This window comes from Phaethon aethereus (genome assembly GCF_964289735.1).
Source record: "Phaethon aethereus genome assembly, chromosome: 10".
Taxonomy (NCBI): domain Eukaryota; kingdom Metazoa; phylum Chordata; class Aves; order Phaethontiformes; family Phaethontidae; genus Phaethon; species Phaethon aethereus.
The window spans coordinates 14161888-14183649 of record NC_138586.1 but is presented as its reverse complement, the minus strand read 5'-3'; the positions used below and the strand labels follow the sequence as shown (position 1 = coordinate 14183649).

General features: G+C 58.9%; 2 protein-coding genes across 2 annotated transcripts in view; both read left to right on the top strand.

Annotated features, from left to right (window-relative positions):
- Positions 1-1032: 1032 nt before the first annotated feature.
- Positions 1033-9055, top strand: GDPD2 (glycerophosphodiester phosphodiesterase domain containing 2; the record flags this gene model as incomplete). Its single annotated transcript, XM_082004349.1, has 15 exons — positions 1033-1146; positions 2300-2403; positions 2477-2570; positions 2814-2873; positions 3243-3341; positions 3725-3818; positions 4251-4396; positions 4899-4981; positions 5506-5656; positions 6207-6422; positions 7270-7421; positions 7765-7912; positions 8152-8234; positions 8672-8700; positions 9003-9055. The coding sequence occupies 15 exons, from the start codon at positions 1033-1035 to the stop codon at positions 9053-9055; spliced, it is 1626 nt and encodes a 541-aa protein (XP_081860475.1).
- A 12220-nt stretch (positions 9056-21275) lies between these two features.
- DLG3 (discs large MAGUK scaffold protein 3) overlaps positions 21276-21762 on the top strand; it is a gene marked incomplete at its 5' end in the record, with an annotated part of 64759 nt that continues 64272 nt past the window's right edge. Inside the window, one exon of the mRNA XM_082003984.1 lies at positions 21276-21648. Within this exon, the coding sequence (XP_081860110.1) occupies positions 21397-21648 (252 nt within the window). The remainder of the gene's footprint in view (positions 21649-21762) is intronic.

Sequence of the window (21762 nt, the reverse complement as noted above, 5' to 3'; positions counted from 1 at the left end):
GAGAGAATGTGGCTGGGAGGATGTGGTTGGCTGGCTCACGTGCCTGGCTCGATGGTCGCGGTGAAACGAGAGTCTGGCTTAATCTGTGGGTTGACGGTGTTGCCTGTCCTGTTGGAGTGGTTGGGATAAGGAGGGGGAGCAGCTCAACAGCAGGACAAGCAGTAATAAACATGGGGTTTCTTGGGGTGGATAAAGGGAGGGCTTGTTTGGGGCTCCCTGCTTCCTCCGAGCATCATGAATCTAGGGACCACAGCAAAGCGTCCTGGCCCTCTCCCCTTCCCAGCGTGTCGGGAACCCAGTGGTAGCCCTGCACCCAGCCTAGGTGTCCGCAACTGTAGCAGTGGGTTTCCCCCCATAACTGCTGCTCTCCCCTCTCTCCTCCCATAGCGCTTGGACCAGCAGTCACCCGACGCCTGCTCAGCTTCAGCTCCTCCAGCCTCCCTGGGGACCCCTTAGTGTGCGAGCTGAGCTGGAGGGCTGCCAGGACGGTGCTGCCCCAGCAAAGACCTGGGCTTAGGGAGGAGGACGGGGACTTCCCAGGCTGTCACACATGCCCCCAGCTGCGCAGCAGGAGGCTGCGTGGTCCTTGCAGCTGGGCTGCTCCCAGGGAGCCTGGGTGCAAGGTTTTGTCAAGCTGGCCAGTGAGGCTGCTGGCCCCTGGAGCCTGCATGGTGCCCCTGGCTCCCAGACAGAGCACGGAACCCTGGCCTGGGGAGGAGACCCTGCTCCCTGCTGGCTCCACGCTTGCTCTGGCTCATTGAGCAAAGTGTCCCAGGGCAGCCTGCTGAACAGGTTGGGCTGCACCCTGTGCTTCTGCTTTCCCTGGCACCATGCCTTGCCTGGGGACACAGCCAGCAGTCCCGCTATGTCCCAGGGCTCTGGGGCGGCCGCTTGCCAGAGTACCTGGACCCGGATTCTGCAGTGCCTTATTCCAACAGGATGGGGGGCGATGCATGTTGAGAGGCCTGTGCTAACACACTGTGTGCATCTCCCTCAGGACGCCTGGCCTTCAGCCTGGGACAGCCCAGCGCTATGGCAGACCCGCCTGGCTGCTGCCGCCCCTGTGCCACCTGCCTGCTCTGCCTCTACAGCTGCCAGTGGATCACCGTGAAGAAGGAGAAGAGGAAGGGCCTGAGAACCACCAAGGTGATACCATGGGTGATGCTGAGCTGGGGCTGACCAGCCCCTGCATGGGAGGCTCAGAGTGGTGGCTGGGGTGGGGAAGGGCTCTGGCTGGGGCACTCAGCCTGGATATTGGGCTGCTGGCCCCTTGCCACCAGTCCTGCTCCCCAGGGCTGAGCCCCAAGAGAGCTGGGGTGCTACCTGGCACCCTCTCTGTCCAGGGACTGCCCTAGCCTGGAGCAGTGAGAAGGTGAGAGGGTGAGCTGTCTGTGCCCGCTGGGTGAGAAGAAGGGTGGAGCAGCGCGCTGGCAGCAGCGAGGCTGAGCCGCGGCCGTCCCCCACCCGGCTGAGCGTGCGTCTGTGGCAGAGCTCGCACGTGCCTGGAGCAGAATGCTGTGCTCCCCGAGGGCTGAGCGTGGCGGGCAAGTCCTGGGGCGCTGGGTGCCTGGCAAGGCACGTGGGAGGCGCAGTTCCTGGGCTGGGTGTGGCCCCCACTGATGGGGTGCTGGGAGGGAGTGTCCCCAGCGATTTGTAACCTCGGAGGGGTGAGGCCCTGGGATTCTCTGAGGTCTCCAACTCCCATGGGAGTGGTTGTGCTGCTGCTTGTCCTATCTTGACTGGATTGTGTGAGTTAGTTCGGGCTGCCAGGTATCCCACTCAGCACTTGTGGCACCCCTCACCTCCCCATGTGTGTGGCGCTGGGGGCTGGAGACTCAGAAGCTGGACCTGGCTTTGGCTGAGCAGGCAGGAACAGTCTGCAGGATCACCACTTCAGCGGCAGCTCTGACAGCACCCCTCTCTGCCCAGCCCACAGATCACCCAGCTAGAAGGGAGCAGGACCTGGCTCCTTTACCCTTCCTGTGCCCAAAGTCGCAGCCTGCTCCCAGGGGCTGCTGCATGGGAAAGGAGGCAGACCTGCCACAGGTGCTGACCTCCCCAGTTTGGCATAGGCAGCTTTTTAGCTTGTTTTAGGAGATGCTGGTCCATCTCCCTGTAGCATGGGTCCAGCCAAAAGAGCTCTCCTGGGGAGCTCAGTGCCTGGACCCATGAGGCCGGTGCCTGCTGTGACCCTCTGTGCACCCTGCTGCAGGCTGGGTGCTTCCCAGGGGTCTTGGGAACCTGGCCAGAGGCTAGGTGCCCTGCAGGTGTGTGCATAGCTGTCATCTCTGGCTTTCAGTGCGACTGCAGCTGGTTCCTTTTCCTCTTCTGTGTCTTCCTCTTCACACTGGTGTGGCTCTACTTTGCCATCATCATCCTCAATGATTTCCACAACTTCAATGAGTGAGTAGGATCCCACGTCCAGCCTTGCTCTGTATGTCCCCCCTGCTCCTCTGACCATCCCCTTTGCTGACAGGTTCATCTTCAAGCAGAGGAAGTTGTGGTTAGACTGGTCCCTGGTCCTGCTCATAGCTACGGCTGTGCTGATCACCTACTCTGCTGTGCTGCTGGTGAGCCCCGCTGATCCTGCCTGGGCTATTTGGGGTACAGAGCTGTGCTGAGCTCAGGCTGGCTGCCGTACCCTGTGCAGAGCCAACTGGAGCCCACAGCATCTGTCCTGCTGGAGCTGTGGCAGCCTGAGCACGGCCAGAGACCCTGCTTGTGTCGGGGGGGGCAGAGCTCCTGTGGCTGAGTCCTGAGGGCTGAGGTGTGGGGTACAGCCCAGCTCTGACATCTCCTTGTTCTTCTCACAGGTCCTTGCTTTGTGCTTGCAGCTCTGCGGCCAGCCCTTGAAGCTACACTGGCTGCACAAGGTGAGAGACTGGGGGCGCAGGGAGATGGTGCCTGCCCTGGCTGCCCTTGCACCTTGGGAAGCTGCGACCAGCCTACTGGGGTTACATATGGCTGCTGTGACCCCACTGAGTGGCTGTGTTTCCCCACTGAGCTGGGCTGCAGCTGTTAGTCCCCCAGCCACACAGCTCTGGGATGGGAATATTCCCCTTGCTCAAAGCACGGGGTTCAGAGCTCAGCTGCAAATCCAAATGGGGGAATTGGGGTCTCAAGACTTGCCGGGGCTCAGGGGGAAGGGGTAGGGAGGACTCTGCCTGCCCTGCCAGGGCAAAGCCCAGCTGCCCTGCAGGATACTGTGTGCTCCCCTAACTGCCCTATGCCCTGCCCCACAGACCCTGCTGATCTTAACTGCCCTGGTGGTGGCTGCAGCCTTTACAGGGCTGGGAGTGAAGTGGGCGGAGGAGTGGAGAAGTGCACGTATCTCCCTTCAGGTGAGTCACCTCGATACCAGAGACTCCCCCACTGTACCCAGTACCTGGCCTGTGGGCGTGAGCTGAAGGGTGGTGACTGGAGCCCCCAGCATGGCTGTGTGCCATGAGGGTTAACTCCCTGCCCTTCTGCTCTCTGGCTGGGAAAGGTGTTCCTCTTGCTCTTGCAGTCCTGCCTGGAGCAGCTGCAGTCAGGGTGATGAATGGTGGCTGGACCAGAGTGGGCAGTCTGTTCAGTCCCCCAAGAGCCTTGTCCTTCCCTCCCTGGCACTGTGGCTCTTCCAGATGTGCTGGCTGCAGTGGCAGATCCCTGGCATTGGAGCATATGGATTTTGGGGACAGGGGCTGGGCTGATGCCAGCTGACACCCTGCCTTTGCCTCCCCAGGCAACAGGTCCCTTCCTGCACATTGGAATCGTGGGGGGAATGACGCTCCTTGCCTGGCCCCTGGCCAGCTTCATCTACCGCACATGCAACACAGGTAATCCCCCTCCAGGGTCTCCACCTCTGCCCTCAGCTGGTGCCCTGCTTCCTACTACCCAACCAAGCGGTGCTGGTGGCAGAGCAGTGCACTGAGAGCATCGATGAGGTGGGAACAGGTCCCCAGGATTCTGGTAGTAACACCTGCTCTTGGTTGCTGCTTCTTATGCCCAGCCCTTGGTGCAGCTTCAGCCCTCACTGCTTTGCAGCTGAAGGAGGGCTATGGATGGCAGACTGAGTCCTGAAGAAGTGCTGGGTTGGGGTGCAAGGACATGTAGTGGGCCAAAAATAAATCTGCAGTGTTCCTGCACAATGCCTGACCTAGGGCAACCATAAGTTAATGCCAGGTGAAGCAACCTTGGCTTATTCCTAATGGCCTGCAAAATACTTCCTTTGTACCTCACCCCTCTACCTTCTCTGGCTCTGCCTGCAGGTGTCAAGGTATTTCTGCTGCTTGTGTACTGCATGGTGATGATTGCGCTGTATCTGGCTCCCCTGGGAATCACCTCCCCTTGCATCATGGAGGAGAACCAGCTGCCCCCGAAGCCAGCCCTGGTTGGCCACCGAGGAGCCCCCATGGTGAGCGACCAGCACCAGTAGCGTCCTGGCACAGCAATCAGGGTAGATGGGGCAGGCTGTTCCACCAGCGAGAGCCAGGCTGTGCCTGGCCATGGGGCACTGGCATCAGACCCTTGCTGCTGCAGGCCTGGATGAGCTCTGGCCAGCCCGGTAGAGAGACATCCCCACACCAGCCAGGGCAGCACAGGGCTGGAGGATGGGTGAGCACAGGGTGAGGAGGGTGAGCGTAGCAGCCACAGGGCAGAGCTCTTTACTGAGCTTTGCTGGACCAGGAGCAGGCAAATCTCAGCAGAAAGCCTAGCTGTGTTAGTGCAGGCTGGGAAGCAGGGACTAGGCAGGCTCTGGCTGTCTGCACCCAGCCCTTTTCCATCCCCCCCCAGCAGGGTCACCCCAGTCTCACTGTGGTTGCCCTAGAGCCCAGCCACACTGCTGGGTGCAGCCACGCAGGGTGAGTGCCTGCCTCCTGCCCGTGCCCTCTGCACTAACACCGTTCCTTTTCCAGCTGGCCCCTGAAAACACCCTCATGTCGCTGCACAAGGCGGTGGACTGTGATGTGCAAGTCTTTGAGACAGACATCATGGTGAGGTAAAGGGGCAGCAGGGACTCGGAGGGAGGAAGGGGCCTGTGTATCTTGGGATGTCACCTCCCACATGGAGCATTCTGGAACACACCCGGAGGACTGATGTAGCCTGCATTTGGAGGCAGCCCTATTCAAAGGGCTCTGCCATTCCCACCCTCCCAGTATGGGACAGGCTCCAGCTTGGTGTCCCAACGATCTGGGAGAGGTACTTGGTTTCTGTCCTCCCCGTGCAGGTTGCCTTCCAGGGCATTAGGAGGGAGGCACTGTCAGGGAGGGGCACTGCTTGGAAAACAGACCCCAGCTCTAGTTCATCTCATGCAGTCCTGCTATGGGGACAGCTGTTGCAGTGAGCAAGGAACTAATTGGTTCCAGGCTTGGTCTCTAGGTGCTCTGTGCTTTCCAGACACTCACTTTTTGTGTAGAAGCATAAGGGTGGGAGCTACGTGGTTGGGAGTGGCAGAAATGCCAGGGCAGGGATAGGAGACAAACAGCTTGCAAAACAGACCTTCCTTCTCGGCTCCTTTGTCAGTGCTGATGGGGTCCCGTTCCTCATGCATGACGAGGGACTCACCAGGACCACAAACGTGCAGGCTGTGTTCCCTGAGAGGGCTGCCCTGAACAGCACCGCCTTCAACTGGACAGACCTCCAGCAGCTGGATGCTGGCAGCTGGTTCCTGGAGGTGAGGATGACACTGGGCTGGCTGGTCAGGGATGGGTGCATTTGTGGGTGAAGCATGAGCCCTGCCCTGGGGAAGGTTCCCTCTGAAGCGCTGGTCCTGGCAGACGCCTGGACAGGGTGCCAAAGCACTTTCACACCTGCGTGAATCCCTTGGGTGCGGTTACTCCCTGAGCTGGGGTTTGTTCTGACTCCTCAGCTGAGTCATGGAGGAGGCTGGTTTGAGGGGAGATGTCTCATGCGTTTGCTCTGAGCTGCACAGCCTGCCTGGACTTGGAGGCAGCTGTGGCAAGGCTCTTCCCAAAAGGTGACTAACTGCTGAGCTGCTCTGAATGCCCACAGGTGTTTGGGCTGCTTGAACTGTGCTGTTAGTGGGGAGAAGGGTCAAGGTGCCCCATGAATGTGCAAGGGAAGGATCCCTCTGTCTGTCTGCACTGGAGAGCATGTGGAGAGGCCAGTGTAGCAAACTGAGAGGCAGAGACAGGCACCAGTTTGGAAGGTGGAAGCTTACAGCGGGTCTGCCTGTGATGACTAACTCTCTCTTACCCTTGCAGCGGAGGCCGTTTCCCACTGTGCAGAGTCTTTCTGCTGGCGATCGCTACCAAGTGACTAAACAGAGGATCCCATCCCTGGAACAGGCACTAGAGGCAGTCAAGCAGAGCAATATCTCCATCATGTTTGACCTCCGGCCTGAGAACCATAGTGACTACCAGAGCTTTGTCAATGCCACCCTGGAAGTGATCTTACAGTCAGGCATCCCACTACCGCAGGTGAGCTGGCCACTGCCCCACCACTGCCGGCCCTGGCTGTCACACCCCTGCCATGGTGGGAGGTGCCCCGCCAACCCCACTGAGCGTCCCTGCCACCCAATATACCACAACCCCATATGAGATCCCTGCTGGGGAACCCTGTTCCAGGTGTGGGGTTCTCTAGCTGGGAGAAGTTGCCAATAATTAGCGGTTAATGCCTGCAGCTTCAGACCCTTCCAAATACTGTGGTTCCCCAGCACTGACCACCCTGGTGTGTAAACAGTGACTCAGTCTAGGGAGGGGACCGACAGTGCTAGCGAAAGCAGGAAAACAATGCTCCCACACTGTGCCACACCTCTCCCTGCAGGTCTTGGGCTCCTGCTGCAATCTCATGTGTTGCACTTCATCCAACCTGTGCAGCACAAGGCATGTGCTGCCCTGAGGGGATGAATTAGCACCCAAATCGCTTTCCCTTCATGGCTTTTTGGGAATGCAGAGCAGGAGGGGACACAGCAAAGACTTGTACTGTAGTGCTGATACAAGGTGCATTCTTGCTGCAGAGTTGGGGCCAAAAGGATGCACTGCATGATCCATTCAAGGACCGAGAAAGGATGTAACTGCTGCACTTGCTTAGGCCGGAATGGCTTTCTCCCCTCAGTGGGGTCTGTTGTGCTTACTTCTTCACTTGGGAAAGCTCTTAGGAGACTGTCCTGGCTGAGATCCTTATGGAGAAGCTGAGCATGGGGAGGGGAGCAGGAAGCAGCTGGTTAGGCAGGCCACGTGTGCCTGGACCTGCAAGGAAATATTGGAAGAGAGCAAGCTCCCTGGAGCACCCCTCCTCTGCATGTTCTCTCTGGCTCTTGCCTAGGTCCTCTGGCTGCCGGATGGGTTCAGGGAACAGGTCAAACAGCAAGCCCCAGGAGTTCAGCAAGTTTATGGCCGGAAGAGACTCCAGAAGGAGAAGGAGCTGCTGCTGCATGTCAATCTGCCCTACCAAGACATGAGCTCAGAGGAGATCAGGTGAGAGCCCTGTGCCCAGGAGCCTGGGAGCTGTGGGGCCAGGGCATTGTCCCAGCTCTGCCCCAGGGGCCAGCAGAGGTGAGGGCCAGTTGAGGTTGAGTGCTGGGAAGGACAGGGTGTGTGCTACCACCTTGCAGACAAGCATGCTGTATCAGGCAGGGCTGGTGCAGGGGATTGGAGCTGCCTTGCCAGAAAATCTACCCCAGGTCTGGCTCTCCAGACAGCTACTCCATGTGGCTGCAAATGCTGGATCACATCCCAGATAGTGTACAACCAGAGAGGACTGCCTGAGTGTGCCGGCACCTTGCTGTCTGCTGCTCTGACCACAGCTGTCCCTGTGCAGGCAGTACCGCCAGGACAACATCTCTGTCAACTTGTACGTGGTGAACCAGCCCTGGCTTTTCTCCGTGCTGTGGTGCTCTGGGGTGAGCTCTGTCACCACCAATGCTTGCCAGGTGCTGAAGGAGATGAAACACCCCATCTGGCTGCTTGTAAGTGATCCCTCCATCCTTTATCCTCCTGCCCCACAGCCCTGTGACCCAGGCACTTGTGGGTGCCTTTCTGCTGCAACCCTGGGCAGCCAGCTGCCTGGAGGATGGCTTTTGCCCAGTCCTGTGCTGGCATGGGAACATGTGACCCTGCAAAAGGGACTGCTGGCACAGCAGGCTGGGCTGTGCCATGAGCACACCATGCCTGGCTGGTGTTCATGGCTTGTCTTGTTGCCTTGCAGCCCAGTAGCACGTACCTCATGGTCTGGATTGTTGTAGACTGCGTTTCCTTCCTTGCCATCCTCTGGGCCTTCCTCTTGCTGAAGTATGTTTGATCTCTCCCCCACCCAGGGCAGGTCCATTGGGGGAGGCTGTAAGTGTGCCCTGGGAGGCAGGTACATGCCCAAACCTGATCATATCTGCTGCCACCCCTCTCTGAACTCAGAGGCTGGGGGGTCCTCTCCTGTCTGGCTAAATGAGACAGCACTGTGTGTAGGCAGCTTTTACCACCAGGCTGCAGCTACAAATCTGGCTTGACCCATCCTCAAGCTGCTGGATGCCTTAGTTCACACTTACTAGCGCTCTCTGCACCCCAAGGCTCGATGGGCTGCGGCTGGGGGACCTTGGCCCTGCTCCTTTACCAGCGCTGCAGGCATTGACAGCAGATTCCTGTGGGGCCCCACAGTCTCCAGCTAGGAACTCCGGGGAGGGAAGGGGGAGGCCAGACTGACATGCTAATGTTGATCGTATTCCATCTCCTAGGAAATGCTCCCAGAGAAGGCGGCCAGCGGGTGAGTGCAAACAGATGTGAGCTCCCCTCCCTCGGAGCCAGGCTGTGCCTGCAGGACTCTCCCTGGCAGGCAGGCAGCTTCCTCCAGCTGAACGTGACAGAGCAGTTTGGGATGGCTGGGGGAGGGAAGGGAATCCCAGCCCAGGGAGTTCCTGTCTTGCCCTTAGCAAACAGCCCTGTGGGACAGTGCTGGGGAATCCCGCATTCCCCAAATCTCCTCAAACCTGCTTTTCAGGCTGCTCTGCCTGGCACTGCGGGATGGTGGCTGCCTGCAATGACTGTTTTCTCTCTCTGTTTCCCCAGAGTCCGAGACGGATGTGCTGCTCACAAAGATCAACAGCTTGATGCAAGAGTGACCTCTCCGGCCTGCATCAGCCATGGGGAGGCAGCCAGAGTCCTGCACAGCTCCAGTGGGGAGCACTCCTCAGGCCAGCTTCAAGGCTCCTTTCCTTTGCAGGCTCCTTCCTGAGCTTCCAGTCCCCGGTAGCCTTCCTGACTCCTTGTGTGGTGCACAACTGCTCTCAGCTGAAAAGACCTGTAACTGGGTTTCCAGGCCCCACTGGCATCGAGGAACTGGAGCCTTTGCAGGGGTTTCCTGGGTCTGGCTTGGGCCTGGGGGCTGGTACTTATCCAGCGCTGCTGGGGCTAAGACCTCTGCCCTGGGGTTTGGAGACTAGTGGGGATTTGAGTCGCCGTTTGGTGCAGGGTAAGGGCAGCCTCTGCCTGTGATCCGCAGCTCTGCAGCCAGTGATGGGAAACCTCGTTTGAAGCGCTGCTGCCCTGGAGGCTGCCCTGCCCCACGGCTTGAGGAATGGGAAAGGGGGCGGGAGGGGTGGGGTGTCACAAGATGGAGGGGGAGCTGAGCTCTTCCCCAGCCCCAGGCTGGACACAAGTCCCGCCCCTGCTGCTGCTGGCTTCATGCTTGCCGGCCAGGGTGCTGGCACCCCGAGCAGCCCTCGGTGCTTGTTGCTCTGGGGGGAAGGGAGCAGGGGCTGGTGGGGAGGGGGGCTGGGTCTGGCGGGGCCCGCGGTCATGCTCCCCCTGCTGCAAGGCTGCGGAGGGGTGCGAGGGCGGGAAGCGGTGGGGCTGGGCGTCGGTCACTTTGCAGCAGGGCCTTGAACTTGGGGATCGGGTCAGTTCTACTTGTTCCTATTTATGTCAATAAATCAGCGGAGCGGTAGACAAACCCCGAAGGGGTGAGTTGGGAATAAGTGCCTCCTCCCCCGTTCCCGCTCACCTCTACCCGTAGGCGCACCATCCGCGGTGCGTCCCTGCCATCTAGTGACAGCGCGGGGAAGGGGGCCGGGGGCCGAGCGGCGCCCCCGGGCCGGGCCCTCCGCAGCGGGGAGGGCGGGCCGGCCGCGGCGGGGTGCGCAGGCCGAGCCGCCCGCTGGCCCGGCGGGCTCCGAGCAGCCGCGCCCCGGGACAGGGCGGCGGGTGCGCCCGGCTGCGGGCGCGCTCTCGCTGCCGAGGCGCTCCCGGGGCGGGGCGGGCGGGGGGCGGCTCCGCCGCCGGTTCCCGCGGGGCGGGGCGGGGCGGGCGGTGGCTCGGCCGCTGGCGGGCTGGCACCGGCGGGAGCGGTCGCCGGACACGGCGGAGCGATGATCCGCCGGGAAGGTAAGGAGCACCCTGCCCTGCCCTGCCCTGCCTTGCCTGCAGCGCCGGCTACCGCGGCCCGCCGCGCTCAACAAGTGTGTGCCCCGCCGGTACCGGCACCGGGATTGCACCCGGTGCCCGGCAGCACCCGCCTTCCTCCCTCCCTCCCCGCCATGGGCCGGGCGGCCCGGCCTGCTGCACCCCTGGGGCTGAGACCTGAGGACTGGGTGCCCCGGCTTCACACCCTCCCCAGGCTGTGGGACACGTCCTCGTGACATGATGGCTCAGAGCGGGTGGCCGTGGGATGCTGTGCCTGCAGCACCCTCGGCTGCGGTGGGGAGGGCAGGTGTGGGGGTGTGGGTCCTGCAGGGAAGGATCTCCTGTAAGTGGGACTTGAAGTTTGAGGCATGTTGAGTTGGGCCCCAGACACCACATGCTCTTTCTTGGGTGCTCCAAGGGTGCTTTGGTCTCTCCCCTGTGCTGGGGGCATGGCACTTCCCCACGTTTGGTAGTCCAGAGCCAGCCCTCCCCTGGTCCAGCTGGCTGTCACCCAATGCTGGCAGCCAGCAGTGCAGGGGTCAGGGCAGGGTGTGTGCCACTCTTTCTGTGCAGCCTGGACTGGGGTGGGATGTTCACACCAGGTTCACAGTGTTTTGTGTCCTGGTATGGTGGCCCCGGTTCTCCACCTGCTTCTTTAGCTTCTGCTGGTAAGGTCAGGAATGACCAGGCAAAGATGACTCAACCCCGCTTGCAGGATGTTGGGCACTGTCTGAAGCCGCTGCCTGCTCTTCGAGAAAAGAAAGCCCTTAGTGATAACACAGGGCTGGGATGCCCATAAAGTCCAATAAATCTGGAGCCTGGGGAAATCCCTGCTTTTCCTGGAAGCAGCGTGGAGCCCAGCTCTCAGCAGGAGCTATTCACACTTCCCCAGGCTCCCTTCTCTGTTCTGCTCCACACGATGAGTCAGTGTCGGTGACTCTGTTCTGCTCCACACAGGCAGGACCCCCTTCCCCTTTCAGCCAGGGAGGAGCTGAGAGGGGAGCTGGCTGGGCAAGCTGGGACAGCAGGTGGCACGGACCCTAGCAGACACAGGCCCCCTTGTTCAATGACCTGAATTCCCTGCCAAGAGCTCTGGGATGAGCAGGGTCATCTTTTCTGCATGAGTTCCTGGGTTAAAAGATGAGTCCCCAACAGCAGCGGGACGGCTCCCCCACCTCCTCACACAGACGCTCTTTGTCTGTGGGCTGCCTGGGTGACAAAGGGAAATATTCACTGACAAGGCTGGGATGGGCTCAAGGTCCGTGGGAGCTCCCCATCCGCCTGAGAGATGGGTCACAGCTGAGGCTAGAGCTGGATGGGCAGCTCCAGGCACCTGCCCAGAGGAGCATGGAGGTGTTCTGGCACAGAGACATCACAGCTCCACTATTTTAGGTCCAAGGCTGTCTCACAGCTATGGTGACCCCAGTCTTTAACTAAAGTATTGCTTTGTGGCAGCCTCCAGCTCCCTTCCTGGCCAGCATCCCTCCTTCCATGACCCCAAGGCATCATGTTCCTTTCCCGCTGTGTCTCCTGCTGACCTAAAGCTGCATGCTGTGTGGAGCAATTCTTGTGCTTCACCCTGTAGAAACCCATGTTTTGCCACTCATGTAGCTGAGCTGTTTGCAAATCTTGTGCTATGTGTCTGGGTCTACGCTCAGCTTTGCTGCAGCCATCTGGCCCCGTGTGGGAGAATGCAACTCCTGCGGTGGTACTCGTAGCCCTGTGCAAGCGGGACATGTCCAGCTCCTGAATGGCTTCTCTGCTTGGAAGGTGGCAGGGATGCGCAGACTGCCCAGTGCCACGGGGTTTGGAAGTGCGTCAGCCTGGGTTTAGCCCCTGATTTTCAGGGTTGAGGAGGACCGGCAGGCAGAACCACCTCCCCTCCAGTCCCTGCCTGGCTCTCCACCTTGGCCCCTTTGCACCTCGCAGCAAGGTTAACTCTTCCGGGTATATGTAAGGAAGGCTGCCTTTGTGGCTGTCTGACTCTTAAAAACCCAGAGGTGGAAGGCAACTTGAGGCATTATCCAGGTGAGCCCTTTGCACTGCTCCAAGGCTGCACTAGAGCCTTCTCTGACAATGTCTGTCCATCCTTTGGTGTTAACACCTTATTACTCCTGTGTCATCTCTGCAGACACTGAACGGGCAGTGGAAATTCTGACCAGATACCAAAGCACGCTGCAGTCCCCAGAGGAGCAGGAGCTAAAAACCTCCATTGGAAAAGTCTCGCACATCTTCCAAAGTGAACTCTTCCAGGCTCTGCTGGGTAAGTCACTGCCTTCGGGTCCCTGGGGGTTTGCCGTCAGTGGGCTCTCCGGGGGGCCTGATCCTGCACAGGTGCCTGGCCTGACTAGGCTGGGTGTATCCTGTGCAAACACAAGGCTACCTGTGACACCAGGGAGCTGGGCTGTCTTTCCCATCCAGGGCTTGGGCAGGAGACACTGTGGGTCGGGGCTGCAGTTGCTGGGCGTTTGCAACGTGAACAGGATTCCTCAGTCAAGTGATTGTGGACAAGGGGTAAAGCATCAGGTTCTTCATCAGGCCGTGCCAGATCTATCCCGCACCCACTAAAGGATGCTGCAATGCCGTGAGCACCCTCTGCGCAGTGCAGGCGTGGTGTGTCCGCAGCCACCGCCGGGTTTCCAGCTCTGCTCCCCTACCAAGCACACCCTGCCCCGGGGCCTCGCTCCTCCCTGCGCCGCTCAGCCCCATCATAACCTGCTACTTTCCGTTCCTGTTGCCAACCCAAAGGGAAACTAAATTTTTCTGTCTTGGAGAGAGAATCCACAGGTACCTAGCTCCTTTTGGGGTATCCTGGCCTTTCTTGCGCTCAGACCCGCAAACGCTTGTGAGTAACACACCGTGCAAGCAGCTGCATTTCACACAAGAAACAGGCTTGACAGTGAGGCTTGTCTTGAGGCTGAGCACCAGAAAATGCCATTTTGAGCACAGCGCAAAGCTCTCCGTGTAGATTTAGACAAACACAGCTAGAGCCCCACCAGGCTACGCAGCTTCTCCATGCAAGACACACAGCTATCTCACTGAGTGAGTTCATTTGAAAATACACTTTCTTCGCAAAGTACTTTTTTAGAAAAACAAAATTGGATGGCTTTGGACTCTGAAGTTGCTCAGCTCCATTCCCTGCCAGAGCAGACCAGATCCTGGCTGTGCAGGTTCACGTAGGGCACTAATTTTGGAGGTAATCCCAGAGAACCATTTGCAGATGCTGCACTGTGCTGAGAGGGGCAGGAGCTCCCCGCTCAGCTCCTCTCCTTCAGCCCCGCTCACGGTGGGCCTCGGGGAAGCGCGCACAGCTCTGACGGTTTCTGTTCCTGGGTCGCCTGGGAGGGAAGCTAAGTTTCCCTGGGGGAAGGAGGGGAAAGCACCCCAGAAGCTCTGCACCCCACAGGAGGACCTGGGCCCCAGGGTGCAGAGCTCCACACACGGTCTGTGCCTCATTCTTGGTGGGTTCTGACCCAAGCCTGTCTCAGCCCTGGCACTCCCCCTTGCCATCGCCCTCCTCTCTTGGTAGCTCTCGCCTTTTCTTGGCACCTCTGCAGCCAGAGACCCACTTCCGTGCCCGCAGAGCCCCGAGTTGCCAGCCGCTCCTCTGTGCTTCAGGTTATCCATTGAAAATGAGATACAACCATGGAATGACCGGTGTGTCCTGGGCTGTTTTATTCTCTTCTTTTCTTGTTCTTGCTCTTGGAGCATCACTTGGAGGCTTTTAGCCCCAGCGTGTCCTTGCACAGGGCTTGTGCTGGGATGTCTGTGCCATCGGCAGCCGAGACGTGCGGCGAGGGAGGGCTCCCCAGGGCAGTGGGCTCCCATGCCCAAGGCACCAGCGTGCATCTCCTTTCTTGCCTCTTCATTTATACAACCCACTCTCAAAACAGTCCCCAGCCCACGGTTAGCCCCACGCTGGAGGCAGTGGTCCCCAGCAGGGCTGCGATCACCTTGGCAAACCTGACACGAGCCCAACCCCCCTGGCTGCTTTAGCGTGCTCCGCCAGCCCTCCCCAGGGCTGTGTGAAGGCAGCGAAGCAGCTTTCCCAAAGCCCAGGGCTGTTTGTATTAGTGCAGAAGTGTTGTGGAGAGAACATAGCTGGAGAGAGCGCGTTTGCACGCCGGCTCGCGGACGACGCTGCACAGGCTTCCCAGCTCCCTGCTCTAAGCCGTCCGTCTTGGTGTCCTGTCAACACTGGCAGGAGGGAGTGTCGCTTGTTTGCTGGTGACCTTTTCAATGGGTTTAAGGATATGAATTCCCGTGCCAGAGCGAGCTTTCTCTAGATGTGTTTACCTAACTAGGAATTTGCATTAATTACTTCCGCGCCCCCGGAGCGTGGGTTTGTGAATTCCTCTGTCCCTGTGTGGACACGTGTGATGCTCTGTCCGGCTGCGTGCTCACTGCGCCCACACACATCTGGCATCCACCGGCGGCGCTCGGTGTCCGTGGTCCGGACCTGCTGGAGCACGGTGACAGCCCTGGGAAGGTGGTGGAGCATGTCTGTTTGATTTGCTTTTCACCCCCCTTTTCCCAGTGGGCTGCTGTGTCTCTGTCTGAAGTTTGCTCGGAGTCACAGAGCTGGTTCGGAGTTTATCCAAGGGAGGAGGACTTGCAGGAGAGCCGCGGGTACACCTCCAAGCACAGAGGCTCCTGTCTCACCGCCCCAGGCCGTGCCAGATGCTTCTGGCTCTGGAAAGGTCTCAGCCTGCAGAGGTCTTGCAGCTTTTCAGCAACATGGGCCTGCTTTTTCTCAACCTCTGGGGAACATGAATGCATGAGCATCACACAACCTTGTCCTCAGACCGCATACTCCTACAGGTGAAGTGCTCCTAAGACATGTGTTGGTTGGCTTGAGTTTGAACACCAAAATATATTTATGCCATAGTAGAGCTACCGGAAGTTGTAAACATCATGGAGTTTTCCAAGTTTGTCCACATGAAAAATGCCAGGGATATGGCTTTCCCTGTGCTTTTTTTTTTGAATAAGCTGGTTTGTGGACTCCAGAAGCCCCAGTTTGCCCAGCTCCAGGGGAGGATCGGCTGGGGTGTTCAGATAAAACCTGTGTGATGTCCACGGCTGGATGTATCTGTCGCCGTGAACGTGCCTAGTATTGCTCTGCACATGCTCCATTTTCTGCCAGACTCCTCTGAGCTCAGCACAGCCCCTTAAATCCCTGTGACCACTGTGCCAGACTCAACTCCGTCTCCCAGGAGCTGCCCCGGGGCACGCTGACTCTTCCAGGACGGCTCCTGTCCCGCTGGGTGCCGCACCGGCTGGCTCCGCGCAGCACAGCGATGCGGGAGCTGCACCGCACTGGAATGTGCCAACCCCTGCTCCGCACAAAAGAAATTCCTTGGCAGTGCAGAGGGAAAACAGGCCGTGCTGGCTCCCTCCTCCTGGCCCCTCTCTTCCTGCGTCTGAGGCCGTGGAGCCAAGCGCGTGACTTGCAGCGAAACAGCCTGGCGAAAGGGCGCTCGAGGAGCCTGGGCTTGGGGCCGCTGTGGCTAGTCTGGGGCGATCGTGGCCCTGCTTTCCCTCTGCTCCCTGGAGCCCCTCAGGGAGATGCTTGGCCTCATCTCGTGCCGCCGGGGAGGACGGGGCTCGCACACAGAAGCAGCTCCCTGACCTTTCCTTCCCGCAGCCGGGGCTGAAAGGGGCCGTTGTGCCCTTTGCAGCGGGTGAAGCTGGGGGCACAGGCAGGGTTTGTGTGCGCTCGGCCACTCTGGCTGCCAGCAGCCCGATGGGCAGCGCTCCTCCCGAAAGCCTTCTGGGGCTCAGCCCCTCTCCTGTGCCTGAGCGGTGGCTGGCACAGACCCCTCTGAGGTCCTGTCAGCTGCTCGGGCCCCCAACCCTCCCCTGCGGCTCCTTTTACCCCAAAAAAGCTTCCTCCCAGAGAGCCCTGCTGCTGCAGAGGCAGCAGGAGAGGCAGGCTGCTGCCGACCTGCGGGGCTTCCCTGGGTGCAAAACTCCAGCCGGGAGCTCAGCTCGCCAGCAGCACTGCTGGGGATGGCAGTCACGATTTCACCAGGTGGCTGCAGGAGCCAGGGTGGAAGACTAGAAGAGCCTGGAGAATTCCCAACCCTGAGGACTCTTCCCCTTGCAAAATAGCCCATAGCCAAGGACAGAAACTCGTAGCTTGCTTGGAAGCTCTGCTGTGGCGGCCATAGGTGTGAATCCTCCCTACGGCAGCGCCGCCGTGGCCAGGAGGCTGGTGCGAGGCTGGAGTTTCTGCTTGGGATAAATCTGTGGTGGCACAGCTGATGACAGCGCACACGTTAGGGAAGAAATGTTGTTTTCTGGAAATGCACGTGCCGGCTGGCACAAAGGCACTGCATTAGTTCTTAGATGCTGGTGCTATAGAAATATTTAATGACATTTATTCAACATATTGACCCCAGGAGGAAATGGTTAGACAAATTCTAATCTCTGTAAATCTTGAGTTACTCTTCCTTATTAGATCCAGAGCAGATTTACACTGTCATCAAACAGAAATCGGGCTGTAAGACAGAACATGCAGCACCATCTTTTGCTACCACAACATCCTGTTACTGAGGCTTTTCAGGCAGCACTTTAAGTGTGCAGGTGAGGCAGACTTGTGTGCAACTTGTGATGCCCATAAGGAATGAAGGAAACCAGCATATATTTAAATTATCATTAATGCCACATGCACGTGTCCTAAAATGTACTGCTGTCACGACCGCACCCTTTGCTGCCTGAACCCTGTCCCCTGAACCTGAAACTCCTCCAATCACTGGTGCCAGCAACGATTCCCTCTCCTGGCAAGCGTCTAAAATGGGCTGAGAGCTTCAGAGGGGGAGAGCGGCTGCTTCTGAGGACAAGCTTCCCACTCCGCAGGCGCCTTGCCCCTTGGCTGCCCAAGGCTGTGTTCCTGCAGCAGATGGGTGACAAACGGGGCCGCCAGCAGCGGTGCACCCCCATGACGGGGCTGTTCAAATCCTGTTTTCATTTTTGCGAAGTTTTGTGCGTTCCAAGCGTAATCCACGCAGCCAGGAGCCCCTGCTATCCCGTTACGCAATGGCTATTTTTATAACCAGAGAGAGAGATGTTTTTTCACGAAAACAAAGTCCCGTTTGTCCGGCTGTGTGATGACTGCTTGCCACGACCTCATGTCTGATTTGGGAGGGCTTCAGGGGCTGCCAGCAGCATGCTCAGCACCTGGGGGGCTGCGGAGGCAATGCCCCGGATGCGGTGGGTGGATCTGGGGACTCCCACTCCTCCTGTCATTGGCGGCTGCCCCATTTCTCCCAGGGCACAGGACAGAGCCTGGCAAGGATGCAGCATGAAGCAGCAGCTCCAAAAGCAGCATCGACGCTGGGCAGTGGCATGGTGCTCCCTGGACTCGGGCGGCCGCACGGCCTGGCTGGGCTCCCCGTGGGCATAGAGCCGCTCTGCTGGCAGCTGAGATTTATAGGAGCTTTCTCCCTGCAGCTGGGTGGTCGCCAGGCAGCCCCTAGGAGCTGGACGATGGGGGTCAGTGCTGTTCCCCGTCCCATCTGCAACACGGATGTGCTGCTGCGGTGCATGGTCGTGTGGTTAAACACAGGGAGAGGATGGGGACTTGCATTGGGGGGTGCAGTCCTGCTTTGTGAAAGCCTCCCTGGGAAATAGCTTTGGGCAGCGCTCAGCATGTCCCTGCTTACAGTGCCCAGCACTCACCGGATTTCCTTTGAAAATCCTTATAAAGTGCACATTTAATACCCCGCGGTGCCTCGGTGTGGCATAGTTTCAGGTGAGAAATCACACCTGAAGGGCTGGCACAGCTGCTTCATCCCTGAGCTCCCAGGGAGCCCCGGGAGAATGTCCATGGCCTCCTCAAACAGAGACCCACCACTTGCCCTTGGGGTCGCTTGCAGAAGAGGGGCTCCTCAGCCTCCTCCGCAGGTACAGAAAATGAACTCAGGTTCCTGCTGTGGCTTTCCCCGCTCCGAGTGCTTATTTATGTTGCCGTGACTTTTTGGCCCTGCCAGCTCTGCCAGGCTTCCTGTTTCCCAGGTGCTTGAAGGGATTTATTACTTTTTTATGCTTTTTGCAAGGCGTTTACCGAACTCTTTTGGCTGACCTTTTGGAGCTTTACCTTTAACCTGGCAGCATTTCTGGTTTTCTCATTTGGACACAGCTTCAGCTGTTGAGATGAATGTCTTCTCGCTTTTAATAGCCTCCCTTCCCCTGTAGTCCAGCCTTGCTTTCCTCCCTTTTGCCTTCACAGTATCCTCCAGCCAGGCACTGTGCATTTGCTCTGATTGTCCCAGTGGGGTCTCTCTAAATAGGCTCAGTGCCTCCCACAAATGTTTTACCCTCTTTGTTACCCCCTTCGGTTTCTTCCTAAAAAAGCTTCTCGCTTTCTGAAATTAACCACTTTGCAGTGAGTGTATTGGCTTCCGTTGCTTCTACGGAGATGGTGGATCTGGAGGTCTGTGTCTGACCTGGCTCTGGACGTGAGCTGGGGGCTGGCAGCTCCCTGAGTGCATGGCAGTGGGGGCTTCCTCAGGGAGGATCAAAGCCCACTGCAGCTCTGCTGCTCCCTGCAGTCCTCCACGTGTGACTGGGAGAGGGTAAAACGATCCTGGCAGGAGCAGGAGGGGGTTTGGGCTCCCACAGCCCCTCTGGAGCTACACCCAGGCAGCAGCTGCCGTCAGGTCCCACTGTCACCCCCTGATTGTCTCTGGGACACCCCATTCGCATGCCTCCCTCCAGAGCTACCATGACTTACAGCAGCAGACTCGGGTCCCTGGAGCCCAGAGCGAGGATACCTGGCATCTGCTCATGGCAGTGCGCAGGTAGTGTCGTGCATTGGGAACTAGGAAGAGGGAACTTATCAGGGAAGGAGCTGGAGATAACACAGCTGCAGCCATCAGCTTTAGAGCTTGTACACTGTGAGCCTGCTGTCCCAGTGCCCTGTGCCCTCTCTGCCTGTCCCTGTGGGCCCGGGGCGCTGGGGAGCAGCACTGGGGAGGGAGAAGCCCGGCAGCGTCAGGGCGGGCGGGCAGCGGCTGTCTGGCACAGGAGGCTTCTCGGAGCAGAAGGGACACGGGAGCAGGCGCGGGGCTGAGGGAGAGCGGGATGAGGTGGGTTTGTGATCGGTGTTGCTGAGTGCAGTTTGCTCTTAGTCCCGGCGAAGTGCATGGTCATTGCTTCGTGGAAATGCCCGTGCCTTCCACAGCCTTGGGGCACTGCCTTGCGGGGGGCATGGTGGGCAGCACGGCAAGGGTGGGGAGTCAGCAGAGCCCTGTCCCAGCCCACCACCCAGGGGCCAGCCTCTCACAGAGGGCTGCACGCCACACAGGACGCTGGTGTCGGGCTGTCTCCCCGGTCCTGTGGATGTTTCTCCTGCTGTTTTGCAGATATCCATGAGTTCTACGATTTCACGCTGCGCTCCGCACCTCTGCAGCCTCCCAGTCCGGACGCGTGTCGCGGCACAGCCAGGCAGCAGTACGGGGCCAGCGAGCCCAGCTCCACGGTCACACCCGGGGAGCCCCAGATCCCCCCTGAGGTAAGAGCCGCTCCTGCACCATGCTGTGGGGCCAGATCCTGCACGCTCCTGCACCCAGGGGAGGCAGGGGGCACGGGAGGCTGCTGGCCACTGCAGCCCGGCCAGCTCCCACCCGGGATGTTTCCACACCTCCTCTGTCATAGCTTGTGTCATGAACGAGGCAACTTCTCTGGTTCACGAGTGTTAATTGAATTACATCTAATGCGAATAGCTTCAGCTCCAGCTCTGGTTCCTGTTCTGCTGTTGCAGCTGGATTAGTTGCTGCCGTCTGACGCTGGTCTCCCACGGAGGTGTTTCGGCTCTCTGAGCTAGCCACCTCGCAGGCTGCTTTTGATAAGTGAAGTAGGCTGAGTCTGTTAAGTTTCCCTTTTCAAGATTTTTTTCCCAGCTCTCAGATAACTTCTGTTTCTCTTATTTGCATCTTCTTTAATTTTCAACAGCCTTTTAAAAGATACAGCACCAGGTGGGGAGGCAGTTATTGAGCAGTAGGGTCTCAGTTATCTCAAAGGCACCACGTAAATAAAATTGCCTCATGCCTTTGCAGGCCCTCTTCCCGTCTGCCTCTCACTGCCTCGTGCCCTGCCAAGGGATGCTGCAGGATCCCCCTCAACTGGGGATACAGGAACGTTTGTGCAGAAATGCAAAAATTTGGGGATTCCTTCTTTCAGTGAAGTAATCCTATCAGATAAGCACCATGTTTCTGCCTCACGGACTGAACTGGCTTCCCACCATATACCTGTGGGGACAGCACAGGGACGATGGAGCTGAACGATGTCTCTTAAGGAGGAACACTTTAAAGGAGTTTGATGATCAAGAACAGCGGGGACAAAACTGCCCACAGCCAGTGCAGGAGACATCTGTGTCCCTCTGACTCAGGAACCATTTTAGTCCCATTTTTTCTTGACCTTTTCTTGACTTTTCTTGACTTTTTCTTCACATTGACAGTCCCTCTAGTTAAAGGCAAACCTGCAGATTTAGTCTGTGTTCATGAATTGATTTTTAGAGATCTTATACCAATGGGCACTGGGATCCTGCTTTGGTTTTTGGGGTTTCCTGTAGCCTTGATCCCCCCACCAGTGATCAGCTTTCACAAGAGCTGCCGGTCTCTGCAGCCAGGCCAGTCTGTGGGGCCTTGAGGAGATGTGACAGCCAACAAGGACATTTAAAAATCAATGTGGAAACAAGTGGGGAAGCAGCAGCCGTCAGCCTGGCACTGCTGGCGTGAGGGGAGCTCCTGCTCCCCCCGCAGCACCCTGCATGCAGGGGGGACGAGCAAAGCAGCTGGTCTTGGGGCTTCCCTGCACCGAACACAGCCCAAGCCCATCGACGCCATCAAATCCCTCCTCCTTTCTCCAAAAAATGGGTTTGAGGCATCTCGTGTTGCTGAAACATGAAATGCAACCAGGAGCTGCCCCGGCCCGGCGGCAGGACAGCCCTGCTGCAAGCCTCCGCTGTTGCTTGCAGTGACCCCACTGCCCACGGGACCGGTGCCGGGGCAGGCAGTCACGGGCAGTGCGGTGCTCACCAAAGGCAGTCTGAGCCCCCTGCATGGGGGAAAGCTCGTTTTGGCCCTTTCAGAAGCAGCAGGGGGGCCTGGAGGCAGCTGGCCTGCCCTACCTGTATGTACCCCCTGTCTCGTTCCAGGATCCATCCCGGGACGGTGAGCGAAGGCTTCCCTCAGGGGCTGGGGACAGCGTGCCGGGGACGCCGCCGCGGCTGGTGAGGGTGACGGCACGGAGGACAGAGGCACCGGCCAGCGTCTGCAGCCTGGTGCTCGGCTCCCGCAGCGCCCTGCCCCAGGTGAGCCTCCGTGCGCCGAACGCCGCAGCCCACCCCGCCAGCCCGGCCGGCGGCTGGCACCGAGGGGACAGCACCAGGGCTGTGTGCCCACAGCGCTGCGGGGACGGTGCTGGG